Genomic DNA, 18,341 nt, shown 5'->3' with positions numbered 1-18,341 from the left:
AATAGCTGGAGTCTGACATATGCAATAAAAAAAAAAAAAAAGAACAAAAAACCCCCAAAACCAAAACAGTGAAAGAAATGTGAGCTTTCTGCTCTTGGCATAATCCAGAATGCTCATTATGAGTAAGGTTTCCTATTTACTCTGGTACTGGGTTAAGAAAGATGTTGACAGACTGGTTCTTGGGAAACACAGAGTTTAACTTGGTACCACCAACAAAATAATATATAATAAACACCAGCTGCAACTGTCAAGAATCACTATGTTAAATATGCTGTACAGAGTTAGTTTTTGCAATACTGAACATACAAGCTCAAACAAAACCCAAAAGCCAAAAAAATCCCAGCAGCAATGGATCCTACGGGCATAAGCAGATACTCAGTCCTGCACTGCTTTGTACAGAAATGCAAGATTGTAGCTCTGTAATGTAATTATAGGGATATTGCTTTATAGCCTAAGAAGTAGCACTACTCCATTTACTCCATTTGACCTGAGCAGGCTGCCAACTAACTGTGTTAACTTACCATGAGAAAAGTCCTGTTTTCCTAAGAAGAGGGAAGCAAAGGGAATCCTTTGTTCACAGTTTTGAGATCTTTCCAACCAACTATACATATACTTTTTATGTTGGTTCCAACCAATTTCAATAAATTTCTTCCTTCAACAGAATTTAGGTTTGCTGCAGCAGCCCAATAAGCTATTATGTTGCTAAAGATTTACTAAAGGGCAGAATATTCAAGAATGTTTGTACACTGGTTATGGAGAGCAGGAAGGGGGACCATTCAGATTTCTTTGTGCATCTTGAATGGCTCAGTGATTGTTCAATGTTCAAATCACAAAACAGAAGATTGGATTCAGACCTTTAACCTGACAGCCTGCTCTAGTCGACCCTGCTTTGAGCAGGGGGTTGGACTGATGACCTCCAGAGGTGCCTGCCAACCCCAGCTGTTCTACGGCATAGCACTGCACAAAACTCTTACCATGAAGTAATAAGCTGTACCTGGCCCAAAGTGCACAGGTGGGTCTACTATATTTTTACAGTCTCTGGTTTATCAGCTACATCAGAGTATATGCCTTCCTCTTAGTTTTTCCTCTTATGAAGAAAAATAGGCAATTGTAAGAATTTTATTTTGGTCGTAAATTTTCATCTTTTGTTGAGATTCAAAATTATTTCTCAAGTTATTTCAGCACTCTTTTCTTTCTTGGATTTCTCGATCATTGCTTTGTTCATTATTTGTTCAGCACCTCTAAGTTTCTTGCATGTGAACTTGCAACCCGGCAGATCACGCTGAGCAAATCAAGCACTCATGAACTATGTACTCTGACTCTCTTCACAGATATCTGTGGTCCTTCCCAATTCTTGCATTGCCTCAAGACCCACAATTCTTTCAACCACTCTTCTAAAATATATGAAAATGCAGTGGCCTGTTTTTACCCTCTTTTATTTGACTGCCAAAACAGAAAGATGGTGAAGTGTGAAACTATCCAAAAAGTACCAGTAACAAACACATCAAATATTCATCCCACTCCTACATACTCTTTCATTAATGAGCCAGCTAGGCAGAATCAAGCAGTGTCTCATATGGCCTACAATCTTACAGTGGCTTATACCTTATCTTGGTGAATATTCATTAGATTTTCAAAGCCACTTGGTATATTTAAAAATAAAGCATAAAAATTTCATCATAATTTAAGACATAGCTTGAACATAACCAGATATATCTTTTCACAATGACCTAAGAAAAATTCTCATCAATAAAAGACTTGAAAAGTCTGCTAGCTTTAGCTTCTTAGGCCATCAATAAAGACTTTTCAAGAAGGGAAAATCACAGAGGCAAGTTAAAATATATTTTGCAGTTACTACATGTGAACCACCATGAGAATCAACAAAGATGTACACTGTATAACTTTGGTCACATGTACACGCAAAAAGTACCTCCTCCTCTTGCCCCAGAAAATGAGAGAAATTAAACGATCTAGTAAAAACAAAACCCATTAAACTGAGTTGAACTCAGCAGGACAAATTTTCATGATCGTTTCAGCACTACAATTCCCCTGAAGTCAAATGGAAATGCATTGGTTCAGCTTAGCAGAACTTGGCACAGCAAGCAGTTTTTTTACTGTTCATTCTGAGTACCAGCCCATGAAATGTTGCATCTCTAACTTCCATATGGCTACATCTTAAGTGAGATTACGCAGTTCTTTTACATCTTAGCATTTTATTCTAAGTATTTAATTCATAGTACGTCATGAGTCAGGCTGTATTCTCTGCGTCTTTTTCTGGGGTTTTGTTTTGCATTCGATATGTTCTCTCTCAACGACATCCAACAGTTAGGACTGGATCTAAAGTTGCCCTTCCATGAGAGACTTTCCGCTGATTTCAACAGATTTTGGATCAAACTCTTGCTGTCAAGTCTATGAAACAGGAAAAGTTTTATAAATTTGCAATACGTAATTAATTGACAATTCCACTTGGCTTTTCTCAAGGAGCTCAGGTTATTTTCAGATATGTTAGGATACACAGACAAATGTAATATTTAAATCAATAAAAGACAGACCTATAAATAAAGAACTAAACTGAAGTCACTCTGGCACACCTTACTCTGGTAAACAGTAGTAATGGTTTTGCAGAAACCCAGAGTTTTGCACAGGCTCCTGCACTAAGGCAAAGTACGGCTAGGCACACAGAAACAGGAATAATGCACAGCATGACCTACGCACCTACGTGAATTTGCACCGAACTGTCCAGGAGTCTGAGAGCAGACTTCCCCACTGAGGCACTGGCACACAGAAAACAAGGACTGTGAAAGACCAGGTGTAGTTATAGGCATATGTGATACAAAGATTATTTACAAAGTAAGCAAGCAGCCAGGAGGAGTCATGCAACACTTTCCAGCGTAGAGGAAAAATAATTACATGCAGTCTTTCAAGCAAGAGATTGATTAAACACAACAGGAAATTAGAAATGTGCCTCCCTCAAAAATCTGACACAGTAAGAATTGCCCTAAGAGACACAACCATGTCTTCGCTTGTCAGTACTATGATGATTCTCCTGTCAATTCTAGAACGGAGGGATAACCAGACTGCCTATCCAGTGATTCATATTCCTAGCATATGGTAACATTCTTTCACTCAGTACTGATCTCATCACCTAACCTTAGCTGTCTTCAACTAGAGGGCATGGCAAGTAATTCATTGACTTAATTTAGCCTGATGTAAAGCACAGGGATTATATGAAAGCAAATTAAAAATGAGCATAAAAAGCAGGAAAATATGTTTGCTACTTTGCTTGTTCACTTTACTGGCTTAGCCATAGGGATATGTTGATTCTTCTTTTGTATTGGGATTTATTTTCTCTATAAAGTACTTTACAAGGTTCACTTGAAAAAGCTCAACAGAAGGAGATTTCAAAAATATGTTAATTGAATGTTGACAGGAATCTCTGTGGACGCCCACAAAAGCAAGATACTCAGGAAATGCCTGTTAAGATCTCCAAATTTGTGCAGGCAGACTAATTTTAATCACATATTTCTGGATTTATTTTTATGAATCAATGCCACATCAATCTTCTATGGCCTTTTATTCCAAACTGTTCGGTATGGAGCCCTGCCAGAAAGGAACTCACAGTGCTGGCAAGCTGTTCCATGAGCCTGAGTTAATGCATGTAAAAATACTGCTTACTGTTTCCTTAGTTTTTAGGAAAGGACTATGAAGACAAGTTATAGTCCCCCCTGTGTGGCTTTTTTTTTTTTTTTCTTTTTACTTGATCCTACCAGTTATGTAAAAACTCCGTTTCATCAAGCTTCCCTTCTTGTAGAAGGGACTTCATTAGAGGTGCTTCAGAACAACAACTACCTTATCCCCCTTTATTGTAAAACTGTAGTCCATTCCAGGGTATAGTTGAACTATCTTCAAATAAGCCAGATGGGATACTGCTAGCAACAGCAGCACAGAACAAAACCAAAGCAGATAAATGTACTGCAATTCTCCACCTAGATGTACCGAAAATTTGAGTAGGAGGTTAAAGTCTTCTTTATGCACTAGTTGGAACAATTCTTGAGTCAATCTCCACCTGATCTCCTCAGCTACCACATGCATTGCCAATAGAAATGCTGCACAATGATGCAGAATATAATTTCCACTGTGATCAAGACTGCACTGCAAATTACTTTTTTATCAGATGTTCTGTAATGTCATTTTCTAATAATATCACTAGCAGACAAAGTGATTTACGTTCAAAGAGAAGGGGTTCATATTCCAATCTTGTTAAGGGAAGCACAAATATAATACAAGCATCAATTTTAAAAAATACTCTAGTAAGAATGATGGACTAAGATGCAAAATAAAAGATCTACACATCCATTACAGATTGCAAATACAGTTCATTTGATACGGATGCTGCAAGGGGAAAAAAAAAAAAGAAAAAAAAAAAGGCAAAGCCCTAACAATGACTATCTTGGCTAAAAAGAAACTGAAAATCATAATATCAGGGAGGTTTGCCTAAGGAGAGGCTGCGTGTTTGGGACCAAACAGTAAGTTGGCAGAAGGAAAGAATACTTGCTGACATGACAAAATGTTTTTTGTCAAAGCTCTGGAATCTGTAGCATCACAGCTTGACAGCAAAAGCTCTGCAGGCCTCTACCAAAGCCAAAAGTAATTAAGTGTACTTACATGTACTCCCTGTGTGCAGAATGCACAGCAGCTGCGTTGCTGTAACGCCACAAAACTATCGCTGATGACAAAACATCCAGGGTAGCATCAAACTGAAAGAGACACAGAGTCAATTGTTCTGTGGGCTATTAAATGTGCCCTGTACTAACAGTAATGCATTTACTATCCTGCTGTGCAGGCACAAAGCAGCTGCAAATAAATCATTTTAATGAAAGCAGGATTTACATTTATTAAATTGATCTTCACATTTTTGCCATGTATTATTGCACGGTGATACACTTCAGAGCTCAGAAGTCAATCAAGGGATTAAAAACTTTTTATTTCTAATCCATCACCTGTGGAGAAGTTAAGAAAAAAAAAACCAACCTACTACTATCTGCCACTGTGGTACCACAAGAGTTAAAATACTAATACGATTCTTATGCAAAGACTCTAAAAAAAAAAAAAAAGAAAAGGTGTTTGAAAATGCCTGTCAAGCATTCCTTTTTCCTGCAAAGTCACTAATTTTCTGCAGTAGAAGGTTTTGTTTCAAAGCAAGCAAATACTAACTTTTTTTCAAAATCCCACTGTATGCAGATTTCATATTATTCTGTATGATCAGCAAAATTGCCATGTTTGTATTTCCAGTAAATGAAGACATGATATCAGGTAACAGCAAAAACCAGGCTAGTCCCCCTGTAAGAACTTTCAGCCTTAAGTCAAACTTTCTATGCAATCTAACCTTCAAATTTGGAAGCAAAAGACAAGTTATTTGAAATTAGTCATTTTGCTTGTCATTAGGAATTTTTTGCTCTGCCACTAATCAGGAAAGTCATGGCAACTACTGAGCAGGAAAGCTGTAATCCCAAAGTCAATAGGAGTTTTACCATAGACTTCAATAGGAAAAGGGTCACACAAAATTCAGAAGGGAACTTCAGAATTTGGCTCAAGTTCAACAGAACTGATTAAGCTGAGAGATTTTGTAGAAGAAAACCATATCTAGTGGATAATATCTATCAATGATGAGATATAAGTATTGATATTAACTCCAATATAAGACTTAGTAGTCAGAAACTGAAAAAGTGTAATGAAAGTATCTTTACTATCCTTTCCAAGGTATGACTTCAACAATATTTTTTCTAATCCATCATTGACTTTACACACCTTGCCATGAACTTACAATAAGAAAAAATACAGTATTTCATGTTCAGAAAAAGCCCAGGAAAAAAAGGGTAGAGAATATTTAAATTGTATCTCTACTTACAGCAAATCCAAATGATGATGCACTGTATCTCATCACGGAAACAGCTAAAGGAAAGAAAATATTATTTAGAATCACTTTAAATCTATTTTGTATCCTTCCTTCTTCTCTTGTCCAAGAGCTACAAAACTAGTTTCAACACATGGGCTTAGTTTCACCCAGTTCCCACTAGAATGACCTGACCAACACTTAAAAAAGGTCTACAAGAAAGGCCTTGTGCTGCAGGAAATGGTTAGGTCACTCGGGAGGTGCTTTTCTTTCTTCCAAAACCGTAATGGTGCAGACCTTAGTGTACCATTCAGAAACAGTCTGTTTATGAAACATGCTGCATTTCAGATGCAGTTTTGAGTAAAAATATGTTGAAACCACAATTTCAAACTCTCAGAAAACTTTACATGTCTCAAAGTGCTCCTTGCTCCAGCGAGGCACAATAGTCCACCTGAACTGGCTGACAGAAAACTATGCAGGCCCATCCAGACTTCTTGACTGCCATCTTTTTGACAAAAGGCCTAAAGGTAATTCACACAGCCCCAAGAAACGCTTCAAATTCCATCAGATCAGTGATTTCCAATGGAAAAAGCATTAGCAGGAAAAATTTTGACCAGCTCTGATTTTGACTGCATACTGCCTCTAAAAAATAAGAGAGATTTAAAAAATGGGCTAACATCTGGAAAAAACTATCATTTTTATAATTTTACTCCACGCATCTTAATTCTATCATCTCACAGTTCCCAATTCTAGGAGGTACCGTGCAAGGAAAAACACCTTTCAGTAGCCCAGAGGAATACCAGGGAAGAAGCAGGCAGGAACGGAAGAGGTCATCACCTGGAGATGGGACTTCATCAAACGGCAGCTCTCACAGGCTAACAGTGACACTACAGCTATGTCAAGCTCTCGAGCACTGAGCAGCTCTAGCCTTCTTGCTGCATTTTGTAGACTGTTGAGTGAGAACAGGACTAACCAAACCTGTGTACCCTGAATGAAAAGCACAGCACTCTAGTTCCAGTTAAGAGGGCTTGGAATAAAGCCTAAAATTATTAATTTTACTACCCTTTTATGAACAGATATCAGCTAACTTACTAAGAAAAATACATTTTTGTAAAAATAAAAAAACTTGAACTAAAAAAAAAAACAGACTTATCAACGACTTTGTCAATCTTGGGCTGACAAACACAATATCTAATTTTCAGTATTCCAGCATTCATTAGAACAGCTTGGCAGAACAGAGCCGCTATGGTTTGACTGTTCTTTTCAGTAACAGCAAGCTGCAGTTCTGTGGCACTTATCTGGATAAACAGAAATTAAAATCTTGGAAAAAATAACCCTTTTCTTATTGATCTAAGATGTAGCTATGGCCACAACCATGCCAGATATCACAAATATTTGGACTTTATCATTACAGTTAGCCGAAACACAAAGAAAAGTCATCAAGTTCATTTCCAGATTCCCATTTTCTCAAAGCTGAAGAGTATTGAAATAGTTAGTATGGATTTACATCACCCTCTCATTGTTAAATCATGATTTCCCACACTTCATCTCCTAGGTGAAAAAAGAGGCTATATTTCTTGGTCAGACTTGCCAGGCAAGAGCTACATTTGACAAGCTGACACTAGCTTGCAGTGATCCAGCTGCAAATTTGAACACTTCACTGCATAATAATATATTACCTATCAAATTTTCATTGTATGCCTCCCTAGAGTCATACAGTTTCAAAAACTGCAGAAGTTGCATCAAAAAAAATATGGGCATTCACAGGTACACACAAGCTTGCAATGTTCCTGTCATTACTGCTTTCATATGATGCAGTTCAAAGCCACACTTTCACTCCTACTTCTATTTCTAGCCTGCCTATGTGGTAGAATTAGCTCCTCAGTTTTTAATAAATTGCCAGCATTTTTCTCCACTCTAATCCAGACTTAAAACAAATTAACTCTATGGTTCCCTTAAAAATGAGTATATAATTTCTATGGGTGATGAAGTGCATAAAGATAGCCACATCTTAAGAATGCTTTAGGGGACATATTTGGTGTATTTAAAGCATAAGGTCTTTAGCATGAGAACTGTCTTTATTTTTATGTATTCTACCACCATGAATAGCCACAGCACTAACACACAATCTGTTTGGCCTGAGCTATCTAAAACAGCAATGAAGAACAAGTATTAACCAACAGTGTCACAAGTCTGCTTAAACCTTTTTGCTAGCTAGTGAATACAACTGGAGGAAAGACCTTCCAAGGATTGGTACCCTATAATACTAACTTGTAGTGGTAAAAGGGCATCATAAAAATAGTAATGACCATTTAAGCACTGGAAAGATATATTTTTATATTATTTCTTTACACACTTGTTTTCTAATGGTAAAAACAACCCATTTGTTTTTCTTTCAGAGTCAAATAACAACGTTAAAGCACCTTCAGCCCTGACTTAAGCACATTAATACTTCTAGCTGACAAGTACAGTCAAAAAGCTCACCAGTAAGTCACCCCAGCTTAAATGGTATGTTTGTCCATGAGTTTAGGCTCTATGGCAGAGAAAGCAACTGTAATAGTGGCTTACAGGGTACCAGCCAATACAGGTTGCCAGACTGACCACATCCTCTAAAGACAACGACTGGCTCCCATTCTAGGCACTGAAGCTGAAAGGACTTTTAGGGAAGTACTTCTTAGTGTCCAAGCACTTGAGACCCCTAGGCAAAGGAATAACCAGTGGTCCTTACGCCTCCAGTATCACTGCCATGCTCCAGGAGCAATGTATGGCACTGCAGGAATGGATCATAGAGCTCTTGCTGAACCCTCACCTTCCTTCTTCTCAATACACATTTTCAATTATTCCCAGATGAGCCTCTGATGTAAAAAAACCCCAGAGATTCCTAATCTCCATATTGAATAAGTACAATGGTGGGAAACAAGCAATTAGGAAAGAACAGAGCAGGTAGCTTAAAAATCCTGTGGAGCCACTGCCTACATTTAGCAGCTACACTGCCATGACAGTGGGAGCCTGCTTTTAGCTATTTTATTGGCTAAATTGGACAGCATTTTATTACCTCTACAATAAAGCAGATAATCCTAATGCATTTTCCTGACATTTGTAAACAGAACTTGCAAGCAGTCAGAAACTAAAAATAGAGCCAGCACAGTAAGCCACAAATCTACCACTGCCTCCACCTGCACAGCGACATCAATTTGTGAAGTCTGCCAACCTATAGGTCAGATTTTGCTGCAATTCCTTCACCCCTTCCAAAGTGATTCCAAATAAAGAAAAATGCCCCATTTCCCACACATTCTACCCTGAACAAAATGAGGGTTTTATTCATTTCCATCTGCCTCAGAAAAATCATATGACTAAGGCCCTAACCCTAAAAAATCATTCCAATTTAACTCTTCGGCGATCTAGTCTCTACCAGCTTTTGCCAGGTTTAATCCATGTAAAATGTGTTCCTGGAGAGCCAGGACCCCTCAGTGACCCTGGGCTTCTCATTTCCTTCTCTGCATTGGGAGAGCACCCTGGTACCTGACAGGAAATTAACTCTGCCTCCAGTTCTCCCAAACAGAAATCTTTCAGATGAGTCTAGCTACAAATAAGAGAAGGTACATACAAACAGCTCCTCCATCTGTCATAAAAATCTCCTCTTACCTACTCAGAGAGGGAAAAACTATTTTTAGGAAGCTCCTCTTGATGGGAAAATCACTCCATCACATTTGCTTTGAAATTAGTCTTTTTGAAAGACACACCTGGATATCAGCACATAAAATATCATGGCTTCAAAGCACATGACCTGCACTTCACAGAAATCAGGCAGGCAATTTGAACATCACTGAAAGTGTTGGGTTTATTTCTATATATATTACCATGCATATCTTGCAGGTTGTACAGAGTCACAAGCAAGAGGAACTGGAAGTTGTGCTGAATCAGAAGTGAAACTGAAATACAGTCTGCTTTCATTGCCCAGTGTTGGTAAAACATCAAAAACTAACGTTACAATAAATATTTCAAAATAAATCCATTCCAAGCAGAGAAAACCAAATGAGTAATACTTTCTAAAAATCCCTCACAACAACTGCAGGCAAAGAACAGACATGACTGATACCGTTAATACTTGTAAAAAACACTACTGACCAGGACCAACAGGTACACATACATTTCCCCAGGCACCTTCTCCCCTCCCCGAAATTCTAGTAGAGCAAAATTTAAGGATTTTTATGCACATGCCCAAAATTTCTGCAATCAGCACAGTAGCAACAAATGGCTGCTAAACATCAATATCTCAGACACAAGTCTGCCAGACATCTAATCTACATGGGCAGATCCAGTGCTATCCATCAGTGTCATGTTCCTACACCCATATTTCTATGGCAAACTCATTGGCAAAATTGTACCAACCCTATCTATACAAAATCTTTAGCTCATTTTCACAGTTTATAATTGCATCAACATGGTAAAGACTCTTATTTCTGGGCAATACCATTATACTGTTATGTATGTATCTACCAAGTGGAAGCATAAGTTTAATGTATATTAAACCTGCATCTTGATCTTATTAGAACTTATGACCCATTTGTAAATAAGTCCCTAATAGGGTTCATTTTTTCACTTGCCTGAAAGGTGTCATAGTGACTGTCTGCAGAATGAGCTGCAGTAGAGTACTAAGAGACTTCTGTCCTTGGGGAAGACACAGCTGTGGGATGTGACTCAGCGAACGGGGCTCTAAAGGAGCCAGACATCATGTCCCCAGCTCTGCCACTGCCTGGGGCATGACTGTTAGGCCAAGAAACTACTCTTCTTGAGTTTTTTTTTGTTTTTCCAGTTTCTGAATTTGTTTTCTGTACAAATTCTACACACTTCAGAGCAGCGACTGTATCTCCCAGCCTGTCTCTACTATCCCCTAGACTACAGGCAGGGCTGGAACTTCTGGCTTCTAGATGTGTACAAAAGCAACAAAGCTAAGGAATAACTTATTGAATGCTGAAAAGATTATCCATGTGGAGGAAACAGTGAACCAGCTTTCTCTACAATACACAGTAGACAGTCCCCAAGAGCATACCAGTAATGTAAAAAAACCCAAGCAAACACTGAATGATAGGCATACACACACTGAGGGTAAATCTGTTCCTGATTTCAGAAAAAATAATGCCTGGGCTCTCTTTTAACAGCTGCTGAAATGTCTTCTATATACAACAAGCCTTCACTGCCACCCTTTAGTGAGTATAACACTAAAAAATAGTCTGCCAAATATACCAAAGCAGTCAATTTTGTATGTCACTCTTTCCAGCATAGCTAGAGATGAACACAAGAAACCATTTGTTTAGGGAAAGCTTTTTGTAAAACCAGAAAGCAGACAACTCCAACAAAGCAGAGTTATCAGCAATTTCCAGGGTTACTCAAAAGTCCACGCAGGGGTAATATTACAGTATGTGCAAGCACTGTGCAGAGCAGTGCACTGCAGTGCCGGTTCTGGGAGAAAGCAGGACCCCTCCTGTCCAGCATCCCACTGCTTCACACACTCCCGTGCTTCCTTTCTCAGGTGCCAACCTTCTGTTTTCAAACAAGATCATCTCAAAAAAAGAACACAAATAAATCAAAGAAAAGGAGTGGTATTTTTGTTTAGTCTTGGCTTTCCAGGGGGCAGGAACTAAAAGAGGGCCCATATGTTATAGCTCCAGTTGAGCTTTATCGGGATACTAAATGCATACGTTTGCATTTAAGAACAGGAATAATAAAACTTGAAGGTCTATAAGACACATACTAGTTTTCTTTCCAGGCACATGGTGCAAACTCTCTGCAATTGAATATACAGGTGCATAATTTAATCTGTTATATTTCAAATGGGGTCACTTGAATCACCCAAAATAACTCAGTGCAATGACATTAAAGCACATTGTCTTTTAATGAAACTATGTATTATTGATGCCTCAACTCCAAATATAACAACTAAAATCGTCTAGAGTGTTGCAAATGCCTGTAACTGCACATTTACCAGGGAAGCTTTTGCAGCTTATACCTACAATACACAGGCTTTGTAATTTCGAGCCTGAAACTTGCTTCCAAAACCAAAGGAAGCATTTTGGCCCTGGACAGGGACAAGGAACCAGTAGTACCTTGGCTAAAAAAGCCAGAAACAACCAGAAATGTTGAGTGATATCAGACACACTCAACAGCCGTTTCTAAAGCCCTGTGGCCAAGATTTGTAACTCGCTGTATCCAAATGAAGGTTATTCCAGTTTTAATGACCTAGGAGACTCTCCAAAGGCAACATGCCTTCCATCTTCTGTGTTGTACTGACTGGAGGCAAAGCTATCAGATAAGTATTCATGTCCTACACAGCATAAAGAGTTTATTCTTGGGAGTTTGGCCAGTTGCTTTAAAGCAGGTTTTACCTAAGTCAACAGAATAAGCCAGAAGACCGAGGTGAAGGTTTGTAAATGCTTATCTGACTTAAATGGGTTTCTGGAAGCTTCACAGAGATCCAGCAAACTCATATTTTATACATGTATCCCCAAACCTGTAACAGCTTGGACATAGGCTAAATGTTTTTACAAATCATTGAAGGTTTTGAATTGTTAATAAAAAAAGAGATGAAATACTGCCATTATTCTCAGGTTCTGGTAAGTTCATGTCCTGTGGTCACATTAGAAAGATGGAGAGATCCTTTCAAAAAGGTAATTAAAGAATGGTATCATACGCAAGCTACAGCTCAGATGTATTAACATAGAATTTACATGCAAGGATTCGGGCTAACTGCAGCACAACCAACAATAAATATATGAGTATTGTTGGTTGTGCTATGTATTGTGCTATGTATTGGTGTCTATATGAAAAAATTATTGTTAATTAGCATTTATTTAGGACATAAGCACTTTTAAAAGAACACAACCAGTGAGAACTCCATCCCCCCACCCTGGTTATTTGTCTCCATTACTGTAAAGAAGCCTAGTGGTTTAATTTTTAAAAGATGCTTAACTTCAAGTTTGCCAAATTTAGACTAAATGAAATATATTAGGAAACTCCAAATGCTAAGCCTCCATGTTCAGCATCTTTTTTTATTTATTTTTTCCCTACTTTTATGCTACTATTTCAGACTTGACTTGATTGTGAATTGTATTTTCAACAATTGTGGTATATCAGGCATCAAGAGCGTGAAAAAAAATCATCAATGCTGCTGTTAAAAAAAACAAGTGAGTCCAGTTTGAAAGTACTTCTAAGAAATGTAAATAATTGTCCAACATTGTAAAACCTAATTCTCAGCATGCTACAGATTCTAACCACAGGCCTTTTGGTGCATACAGACAGAATTTCATTGGTTGATATTTCAGGTTCAAAATCCTCACACCAGCAGACAAACATAATGCAGCTTTCAATACCTGGAATCATACTATAGTATGACCACTGCTCCATATAAACTGGCTGACTGAAGTGCAACATAGAGGATTTAGATCAAGAGAGGATTTAGTTAGCTTTGCCACATATCATATTTCTTTCTAGAAGTATTCCAACTATCCCATACCTTAGATATAGTTCTTAAATAAGATAAGAAAAAATTATATCTGTGGTTTAAGTCTACTCAAATTGGATTCTTCCTGGTGTTCTTTAAACTTAGAGAAAAGAAACACATTTTAGCCATGGTAAGCATTTAAAACCAGTCCACAAAAGCACTGCCTAAATTCTCACTTTTCCACATTAACTGTAAGAACCCTTTCTTAGTATCTGCTATCCACAATACAACACAGGTGAATTTTCTAGTTATAAACAAATACAGACATGCCAGATAATAATATTTTCAGTGGAGTTGCACATACACAAATTTTTCAAAGACCTTTTTTTCCTAGAATTTCAGTAAAATTTTAAGCAGCTCAATGGATGCAGCAATGAATTGCAAAATTTTTTATTTACCATAGAAAGTTTTCCAAATAAATTAGATTTTTTTTTTAATTTGATAGATTTTAACTTTTTCATTCAGCATGTGTGTGGAGAGAGTTATACATATAACTATAGTTACAATTACCTCAAAAAATAGAACAAACCAAACAATTACAGTAGTCTCCCTATTTCACAGATAAGGAAACAGAACTGGATCAGGGATCTTGGGAGATATTTGAAGATCAGGGATCCAGAATAAGTTTAATAGCCAGAACAACTGGACTCTGAAGAGAGAGTATAATTGTTTGAAAATGCAGCTAGGTCTGGGTGGTTGGCACATTCTCACACATCTTACTGCCTTACTAAGTAACTTCCGACAATACCGTTAAACATTCCCTTTTTTAAGGTTCTTATCTATAAAATGGGACAAAAGTAATTCCACACTTCAGGATGTTATACACAGGAAAAATCATTTTACCGTATGGAAGCATCTAGTAATTCTGCAAAGAGTGACCACAATCACCATTAATATCTTATCTATTTGAATAAACTGTTTAGTATTATGATCTACCTTTTATGATATTTCACATTCTCAAAGCACTGCCTTAACTTTTAGAAATGCAAACTATGGAAAATGGTAACCCAATTAGAAATGAACCACACAATCTTTATGGCATTCCCACAGCTTAACAGTTGTAAGATACTCTATTTTTATACTAGAAGTATTTCAACAGACTTCTGAAAATCAAAGCAGACTTCCTTTTATGGAGAAATATAGCAGTACTTCAGAAGTATATCAAGTGCTGAAAAAACATTAATATTGAAAATAATTTTGTATTGTCCTTATAATTACATTATACTAATGCAAGTTAAATTACTGAAACTGATGTGACTAGTGCACCCCCATCAATGGGTTATTACAAGCTCATTTTTGTCCTGCTGAAACCTCTAGAACACAAATGCAGAGACACCCATGAATGCAAAGGTGACTATTTTAAGCATCCTTCATTTCAGATACCTTTGAACGGTTCTGAATTATGAACACAGAAAAATGAGTCCACACAAAACGGTCAGTTGGACACACAATAATGAAGATGCTCAAAATAATTATCAGAAAAAGCTACTAAAAACTACTTTCAAACTCAGGTAAATGAGAACTATAGACAGGCTGATACTTTCTTTTTTAAAAAAACAATTTCTAGCCTAACAATTTATCTGTGTTCTATTTTTTTGCAAAAATCACACAAATGCAACAGGAAATCTGTCAGAAGGAATGAAGGTAAAATAAGATACTTGCTTGTCACTTTCCTTGGTACGTTTGCCTGGTTCCTCCCTCAGCTAACAGGTGGTTAAGACCTGCAATTCTGTCCTTGAGGAGGATAAACAGAATTAGAATAAATTCTCTGCACATACACGTTTGTGATTTAGAAATCTAAGACCCTGGCTGGAGCCCATCCGTGACTGACCCTGGTTCAACGGATCCTGGGACAAGGAATGGCCATGCTAACCTGCAAGCCAGAGGGCACGGAGCATGATCCGACACAGATCTGCCACACACAGCAGTACAGCAGGCTGCTTCTCTGGAATCAATTGTTCTTCTCTATACATGGATCGGTGCCTTCCCCAGCACTTCCTACCCTAGCTAATGACTAACGGCACAACTGAGTTCCTCTATCATCAGTGGGAACAACACAAGAGAGGAGCATAATAATGCAAAGATTGACAGGTTTTCCTTATCATAATAAATAAAATTTAAAAAAAAGAAAAAAGAAAAAAGGAGGCTTATATTCATTTCTCTATGCATGGCTTTCCTAAACATGCAAAGAATGGAACACGGTACGTGAAGACAAGGCCAGAAGAAATTCACGCTCATTACATTTAGTCTCATATTAAATGTTTGTTCTCTGAGCATTTTAATGACCTTAGAAATACGAAAACCAGGGAACATTTGAACTGAAAAGCTTTGGTCGTTGAAAAATAATTAGCCGTCTTCACAGCCTTTTTCATCATCCCTATCCATTTCAGAGACAAGACACATATCACGGTACCCCCATTTTAATTAGATGGCTAGTGAGCTGCTCCAGAACCAAAACAAGCTGCCAAATACAATTAAGCAGGCTGCCAGAATAAAGCACAATATTACAGAGATTTTCTTTTCACAAAGTGAGATTAAGAATGCAAACCATCCCAGACACCTCAGTGAATTAGTGGAGAACCTTTAAAACCTGGCTTTACATACACATTTTTAAAAAAAATAATTCCAATTTAAAGTTGCTTTTTGGTGTAAAACATTTTAGATACCTCAAGTGACTGTGGGAGAGAACATCTGATCAGACTTTTCCAGTAGTAGACACACAGCCCATTTTAGTATGTAGGAGCCTGAAGGCCTGTTCTCAGAGGTGAAGATGTTCACAGAGCACACCATGCTAAAGACACCTCTATCTACTACTAGACAGGAAATAAGCTACTCCATACCCCATTAAATCCTTTCATTTAATCTTCAATTTTAACAAGTGAAGAGTTCAATTCCTGCCATTTAACATCTTAAACTTGTAAAACTCTCACAGGGGCATTCCCATACTCTAAGAATCTGCAGTTTAAAAAATGAAAAATTACTTGCAGTCCCTTTACTGGTCTGTACGTTCAAGAATTCCTGTATGTGGCATATTTGACAAAGCACTACAATTTGAACATGGAAGAGTTATATTGGAATAAAGTAATATTTATTTTGGAACTGAGGGTAAATTGGGAAAACTGTCACAATTTTACACAATAAATTTTAATGGTGAATTTTGCTAAAAAGCCTAAGAAAAGCCCAAACAACTATGGTAGTTCTGAATCAGCAAATATTTTCATAATTTAACTTTATTTAGTACTGTCCTATCAACATTTATTTACATTTACTGTATTGCCAGATAGTTTGTGGCAGCTTATCACCTAGATTCTTACACTACAAACTAATTTCTATGGTCAGATAACTAAAAAGCAAGAGATGACTGAAAATGTTACCTTGTTGTTTATTCAGTTAGCCCAACTGGCAGATTTTATCACCTATTTCAGTATATTGTATCATGGGTTCTGATCAAAGTGACATTTAACTTACATTCCTATCTCTATTAGGGAAGATTATTTTATTTGCACAAAGTAGTTAAATAGTCCAGGTAACTGCAAGTAAAATGTACTGATAAAGAAGAGAGGAAATTGCAAGCTTATATATTGCTATTCACGGTGTGCAAGCGAACTGATGAACATACTGACTTCCACCCAAGTCAACAGGGCTCTGAGGGACAAAAGAGGTTTGCTCACAAAATAAATGATGAAACTAGGATCTAATATGTATAAAGCCATTTATTTGACCATTTGACCATTCCATTTGTGTTCAATGGAAGGCATGTTGGTTCATTCTTGTGTAATAATTTTACTCTTTTCTATTCCCAAATACACTTTGAAGTATTCAAGTCCAGAAGATTCTTACCTTGCTGGACCTTCTTTGCCCATGCTTTCTTAACTAAAAGATATTTTGTGTGTTTTGTTAGCAGCTCAACAACTGATTTCAGCTCAACAACTAAAAGACAGCAGACTCTTGCTTTAATTCTCATACAGCTGCTGGAATGTAAAGAAATCTTAAAGTTTGAATTGGATTATTAATGCTCCTTTAATACAGGTCACCAAGCAATGAAAATTCACCCTTCTTACGCAAATTTAATTAAACGTCCAAGTTCTGAACACAATTCTGCTAAATAAATCAAAAGTCAGGAAGAAAAAAAAAAAAAGGAAATCCTCTGGGTTATCTTTTTTATCTGTCTAGGCTGAAATATAAACAAACCTTCTGGGAGAGAAGCAACTGTCTGATGTCCCCCTGTTGAATTTAACTGTAGGAAGGAACTGCAAGCCCTTCAGACAAATCTCTTCCTCAGACAATGTGCTAATCTTAACAATCTATTGCTAAGGGCCGCAATAAAGAAGGCTGTCATCAGTCCTCCTTCAATGTTGTAATATGGAGATGCTCTGCTAGCATGGATGACACAGACACACTGTACACACAAAATAGCACTGCAGTCAGGCTTAGTATACAACTTGAGAGCAAACCAGATATATTAAGTTAGCTGTGGGCTCCAAGTCATTAAGTAAATATTACAATGAAATGTGAGTCTTAATAACAGATTTCCTTTCTTCTGTGTTTTTTAATTAATCTTTGGCAGTAGCTTTTTAATGCAATAATTCTGAATAAACCTTCTTGAAAACGTGTAATGCTGCTTTTCTAACAAAAACATTTTAAAACTGTTACAGTTTTCTTCCAGTTGCACAGTCTTGACAACAGGTAGCAGTAGGAAATCCTACTCAGCAATTCACAAGACCAGGAAGATTATAACAGCTTCCCTTAAGGATGCAGAGTTCTAAAAACTAAAAGAAAAAACAGCAAATGATTGACATACCACACTATTTTGCATCTGTTCAATTTTAAAGTAATTGGCTTGACACATCTAGTGCTAATTCTGATCAAAGTAACAGAAAACTTCCAATCCTGTCTCTATTAGATGAGCTTAATTTATTTGGACAAAAAATAGTCCAGGTAACATCA

The 18,341-nt window shown here is 37.3% G+C and overlaps 1 protein-coding gene across 1 annotated transcript in view; it reads right to left on the bottom strand.

Moving 5' to 3' along the window:
• The window catches only part of TMEM163 (transmembrane protein 163), a 100,126-nt gene that overhangs the window by 34,248 nt on the left and 47,537 nt on the right, over positions 1 to 18,341 (bottom strand). Inside the window, exons 3-4 of the mRNA XM_072873924.1 lie at positions 5,909 to 5,952; positions 4,666 to 4,757 (exon numbers count right to left, since the gene is read on the bottom strand). Of these exons, the coding sequence (XP_072730025.1) occupies positions 4,666 to 4,757; positions 5,909 to 5,952 (136 nt within the window). The remainder of the gene's footprint in view (positions 1 to 4,665; positions 4,758 to 5,908; positions 5,953 to 18,341) is intronic.

The sequence above is a fragment of the Ciconia boyciana genome, chromosome 10 (assembly GCF_034638445.1).
Source record: "Ciconia boyciana chromosome 10, ASM3463844v1, whole genome shotgun sequence".
NCBI lineage: Eukaryota > Metazoa > Chordata > Aves > Ciconiiformes > Ciconiidae > Ciconia > Ciconia boyciana.
The sequence above is the reverse complement of the archived record's forward strand: the minus strand, read 5'-3'. Positions and strand labels throughout refer to the sequence as shown.